The sequence below is a fragment of the Benincasa hispida genome, chromosome 8 (assembly GCF_009727055.1).
Source record: "Benincasa hispida cultivar B227 chromosome 8, ASM972705v1, whole genome shotgun sequence".
Taxonomy (NCBI): domain Eukaryota; kingdom Viridiplantae; phylum Streptophyta; class Magnoliopsida; order Cucurbitales; family Cucurbitaceae; genus Benincasa; species Benincasa hispida.
The window spans coordinates 29,898,275-29,904,001 of NC_052356.1; the positions used below are offsets into that span (position 1 = coordinate 29,898,275).

The 5,727-nt window shown below is 30.1% G+C and overlaps 1 protein-coding gene across 1 annotated transcript; it reads right to left on the bottom strand.

Moving 5' to 3' along the window:
• Nucleotides 1-2,589: 2,589 nt before the first annotated feature.
• On the bottom strand, nucleotides 2,590-4,122 carry LOC120082503 (probable aspartyl protease At4g16563). Its single transcript, XM_039037699.1, has one exon. It carries the CDS (start codon nucleotides 4,120-4,122, stop codon nucleotides 2,590-2,592), a length of 1,533 nt encoding a protein of 510 aa, XP_038893627.1.
• Between the last annotated feature and the right edge of the window lie 1,605 nt (nucleotides 4,123-5,727).

Here is a 5,727-nt window from a genome sequence, read left to right on the forward strand (position 1 = left end):
TCTCATACAATTAATTTAAGTTCTCTTATTTAATTTGAACAATTCAAATTATTCCAAAACTAATTGATTCTTGTTTTATCTTTAGTGAGCTAGTAGTGAGATCTAATGGACCTACATATTCGAAGCACCAATGATACGATAATAAATTAATTAAATTCTTCTAATTAAATTAATTAACATTTATTAATTGTGGATCACTCCATTAAAGACCACAACTGCACTCTTCACACTGTATAATATTTTTGTATCCATAGATATAAACATTATCTATAAGTCAATCATTCACGAACTATTCGTAATTACAATAGAGTCAAATTATTGTTTTACCCCTTTAATTATCTTTTACTTCTTAAGTACCACTGATCTCTCTAATGAACAATCGATTTAATAGTCCTACCATGAACTAAATCGCTCCTGAGTCAATGAGTGGAAGGGGCTTCATTATTCAAAATCCAGAGTCAACATTTAAAGAGAACAATTCATCTACTTACCTTTAAAAGGGAAGGAGTACATTCCACATTGTGTAGCCATGTTCTCAGCTTCCTACTTAGACAGACCTTCAAAATGGTTGGCTTATTGAATGGGAGACACGGGCTACTCTCACTCATACAAATCAAAGGATTGCCCTTATAAATAGGAGTTCATAACTCACTTAGGATTGAGGTCGAGTTACATATGGACATCCTATGAAATGTTAATCTCTTCAGTCAACGGTGTTATAAAGAGAAATTAATCATTTCGCGTTTTGGTCTTATACAAACTCTTCGTATATGATACCTCCACTCGTCTGTCTCCACATGAACGATTTGGATCACTTTGTTTGTTATACATACAACTCTTGTAAATATTTACAAAGTGAGCCATATTCATAGTGTCACTAGGATAAGACACCCAATCTTATTCGTATACTATATACCACTTAGGTTAGTACTTGAACATGATCCACTTGTATGTCTACAACGTAATGTTCAAGCTGTAGAAAATAACGTTGGATCTTAGTTTATTGGATTGAGTTAATGTAATCCAATTTCAAATAAAATAACTTCTTATTTTATTAAATAAATAATTCGTCTATACAACTTACAAACTACGAGGACCACAAGATTTAGAACACTAACCCCAACAATAGTTTATCAGAGCTCATTTAAAATTCATTTAAAATCTGGTGTATGTTAGTAGTACACTAGTAGTCATTAGAAATTCAAGTATATAATTGGTATATTAGTAGTATATCAACACTCATTCTATTCTATTTCAAGTATAATATTGGTGTATCAATAGTATATCAATTATATTCATTCAAAATTAAATTTCAAGTACAACATTGGTATACTAGTAGTATATCAATATCAATTCAAAATTCATTTTAAGTATAACATTGACGTATCAATTCTTTATGCTTGCCCTACGCTCCATTTTCTGTGGTAATAGATTCTTTTTGGAAGGGAATATGATGAAGGCACTAAGTTTGTATCAATCTAGTTGCAATATTTCAATGCTCCTACTGACCTTGTTTCTCCCAATAGCTTTCCAAAAAAAAAAAAAAAAAAAAGGAACATTGGCATATCATTGATGTATAGGTACTTCTTAAAAATATATTTTTCAGTATATCCATAGTAGATAAACCGCCTATTCAAAATTTAATTTCAAGTGTCATTTGGTTTAACAATAATTTATTAACACCCCTCACCTCGGTTTGTACTAGGAAAAACAATAATTTGTTAAAATACCTTTAGAACGATTACCAATAGAACGAATTGAACAATTTTGAGTTGATGATGTAATAATACAAAATAATATTTGAAACAAATTAATAAGGATTTAAATTAAGTCTACGAATAATAAAATATGCATAAACACATGTTGACCAGAAACTTTGTATATTAATTGTAATTGCCCAATCTACCAAATATAAAATATATCAATTGACTGATATAGTAAATATAAAGTATTCTAGTTAACTGTTACACCAAACATAAATTATACTAGTTAATTGATACACTAAACATAAAGTATATCATATACATGAGTGATATATATGCTAATACATCAAACAAGGGTAAAATTGGATTAAACGAAAATCAAATCTGATATTCTTTTTCTATATTTATTACATTAAAAAAACCATTGCTAAATTAGCATTTTTAGAATTTTTTAAATTATTTTTACAACTACCCAAAAACAAAAGTGAAATACAAAAAAACCAAAAGTAGTTAGTGATTCAGTTGATTATATTAATGTGATATTATAATTTATAAATCATAATTAATAGTAGTTAATTTAATATAGGGATTCCTCAAGTTCAATAAATTATAACATCAAAAGTATTACAATACATTTCCCTTTTGCAAGTGGATTCCCACATTGAAACCTCATTTGCTTTTCTTAATTTTATAACTGCAAGCTTCAGATTCTATAAGGAAAAAAAAACAATCAAACCAAACCACACTTTCCTCAACATTAAAAAACAGAAAAAATAAAAACTGAAATTGATGATAACCCTCATTAACTGAATTCAAAAGATAAATCTGAAAAAAAAAACACAATAACATAGAAAACAAAACTTCCTCAAATTCAACTTTCATTGCTTCAAACATTCTTGTGTAGTCCTTGAGTGGCAGCAACATAAGCACAATCCATTGGTTGAAACCCTAATCTTTCCTTCTCCAAGTCATAAACAACCTCCAAATTTTGTTGTTGGAAGCTTCCGAAAATACCCGCCGGCCCATCTCGGTCGTCGTCGGTATCGCCACCCACACCGTCCATGCTTTGAAACAACAAGCATTTAACCACAGTGGAGTTAATTGGAGCAGCCATGGCATAGAAATTGTTCTCTTGGGGCAAAACAACACTAACATTATTCAAAAAATGGAATGTTATAGAAGGGAGTTGAGAGTCATCAATAAAAGAAAAATTGTTGTTTTTACAAGGAACTTTATAACAAAGATCAAATCCAGTATTGAGTTCAACTTGTTTAGCTCTTGGATAGCTTATCACTGACTCAAGATTTGAAATAAGTTGTGAATACAATGGTTCAGGTAAATGAGTATAAGTAGTACCAGAATCAATCAACATTCCCCCATTACCCTTTGTATCAATCTCTCTCAAGTTGAAAGAAACTCCAAATCTAAAATTACTATTCCCATTTCCTATAGTGATTGACTCAAGCCCAATATAGTAGTAGTTGGGGTAAATTGGACTTTTCAACAAAGGAGTAAATTGCAAATGCTCATCTTTTGAAGAAACAGCAAGGTTACCAAGAATCAAAGGGCTTGAAAAATTAGGGTTATTTGAGAATTTAAAAGGCAAGAAGCAATGAGAAAACCCCTTATGAGAAAACCCTAACTGAAAAGGAAGAGAAAGTAACCCTCTACCAAAGCCAGCAATCCCAATTGGCTCTCTATAACTTGCACCAACACATCCAAAACAAAACCTAGGGGTTTTCTTAGTGGAAGAATTTGGAGAATTAATATTATTTATATGCATTAAAAGGACATCTCTTGTTAAAGTTCCAATTACAACCCCACTTGCTCCATAAGTATAAGCAAATGAAGGGCAAGGTCTAGGGCAAGTGGCCTTCACAAGGGTAGCAAGGGAACAACCAGCAATTGTGCAAGGATCAAAAGGGTTATCAGAGCTATGAATATCCATACAAAAGGAGCTACCACAAGTGTCTCTAATAGAAGTAGAAGAATGAGTAGGCAAAAAAGCAGCCAATTTTGGGCCTGAAACATTGTTTTGATACTCCTCACAATCTTGACAATCAAAAGAGAGGTTGCCACAAGGAACCCATGTCAGATCACTTCCTGTGTCCATATAGACTTGAATAACTTGTGGGGGTGTCCCTAATGTTAAGGACATCAAATAACCATCCCTAATTTCCCTCAATGGCTCTATCACATTATCATCCATTTCCATTGCCTTCATTCTCTTCCTTGAAATGAAATTATAGCCTTTTTTTGGGGTAAGGAGGGTTGTTCTTGAATGAACAAGACCAATAACTAGAGAATCTTTGGGGCCATTGGTTTTAGGGTTTGTAGCTAGGGTTTTTCTTGAGACATATACAAGAAGAAGGAAATAGCTCAAGATTTTTTTTGCAAAGGAGGTTGATATTGAAGCCATTTTTTTTGTTATAGATCTTTGTGAAGTAGTCACTAAGATAAGTTCATTTGGTAGTTGAATATACCTTTTTATATATACATAATTTATAGAAGGAATGTGAAGCTATCATAGTTTATACTTTTATTATTTTTTATTATTGGAGGAGAGTTTGAATAAACAAGGACAGTTAAAATAAATGTATAAAATACTTGGGCTTTAAATATTATTATATTTGTTATGAACAACCAAACTCTCTTGTAATATTTTTTGGAATTAGCTTTTTGCTTGGGGTATGATGAGGATGCTAAAAATGTGTCAATCTAGTTGAGATGTCCGGGTATGGGTATACCTATTAATCCTTCTATTCTTTAAGTATCTTATTAAAAAAATATATATAAGGTATAAAATTTTTATTTCTGGTTAGGATTATTATTATTATTATTATTATTTTCTCCATTACCTATAAATTGTCTACAATTGGATATGTGAAAAAGAAATCATATTTAGGTATTTTGAATTTGTGTACTTTAGACAATCACTCATCTGGTAGGATTAGTGGGAATAAGAGATGGAGAAGTCTTTTTGGTTGTTTTTGTTGGGATTTTACTTAACTGTCAGCTAGCTAACTGTGGACAGTTTGTACATTTCGAGATAGATAATTAATAAGATAATATATGAGAGAGCAATGTTTTAGTGGGAAATTTTCTATTACAATTAGTAGGTAGGTAATTCTTTCCTTCATTATTTCACATCATTTGATGATATATTATTTTATTTTATAAATCTATATAGCAGATTTTATTATATTTTAGGCTCGAGCCCCTCTCGAATTCACTACCAACTAATATTAATTTAAAAAGTTGAACTTATTAACAAAATGTATTCTTATCCTCGACCTCTTCACTCCAAATTTTATTTTGTATTTTGTTGTCTCTTCCCATCTCTGTACTTAATAAAGATTAAAAATACTATTTTGGTCTCTATATACTTTGAGATTTGTTAACTTTAGTTAATTTTTATTGAAATTGGCTAAATAATAATAATAATAATTTTCATATAAGAAATTATATGTGAATATGTTTTCGAAATTAATAGTGAAAATGCTAATTTATAACAAAAAAAAATTTGAAAAATCCAACAATAAACAAGCATATGAACTATATTTAGGATTTTATTGAAAGTACATAAACTAAAATTAGATATTTAAAAATAATCTGAACTAAAATTAAACTTCATATTATAGGGGCGAAAATAGTATTTTAATCTAAATGAAACATGCATACCCTCACAGATTTGTAAATGGTTCTTGGTCTAAAATTAGGACTAATTAAAATTATTGGTTACAATTGTAATATTTGAGACAAAGTTTTCATAGTATAATCATAAAAAAGAACTTATTAGCTTTAAAATCATACAGTTTCTAAATTTCAAATTAAGCTTCTCTAAACAAAATTTTGGGATCCGCCACAGTTGATTCACACCAAGTTATTAAACTTTTCTTTTTTTGAATTCAATGTATAAAGGTAGTTGATGGAGTGCAAATGCACGTGTGTCAAGTGTAATATAGTAAAACACAGATATGAGAGACCTAGTATTGTCCTTAGGGATCAAACATACAGATACATT

Coding starts and splice junctions, on each gene's coding strand:
- LOC120082503 (XM_039037699.1), bottom strand. CDS start 4,122: ATGGCTTCAATATCAACCTCCTTTGCAAAAAAAATCTTGAGCTATTTC.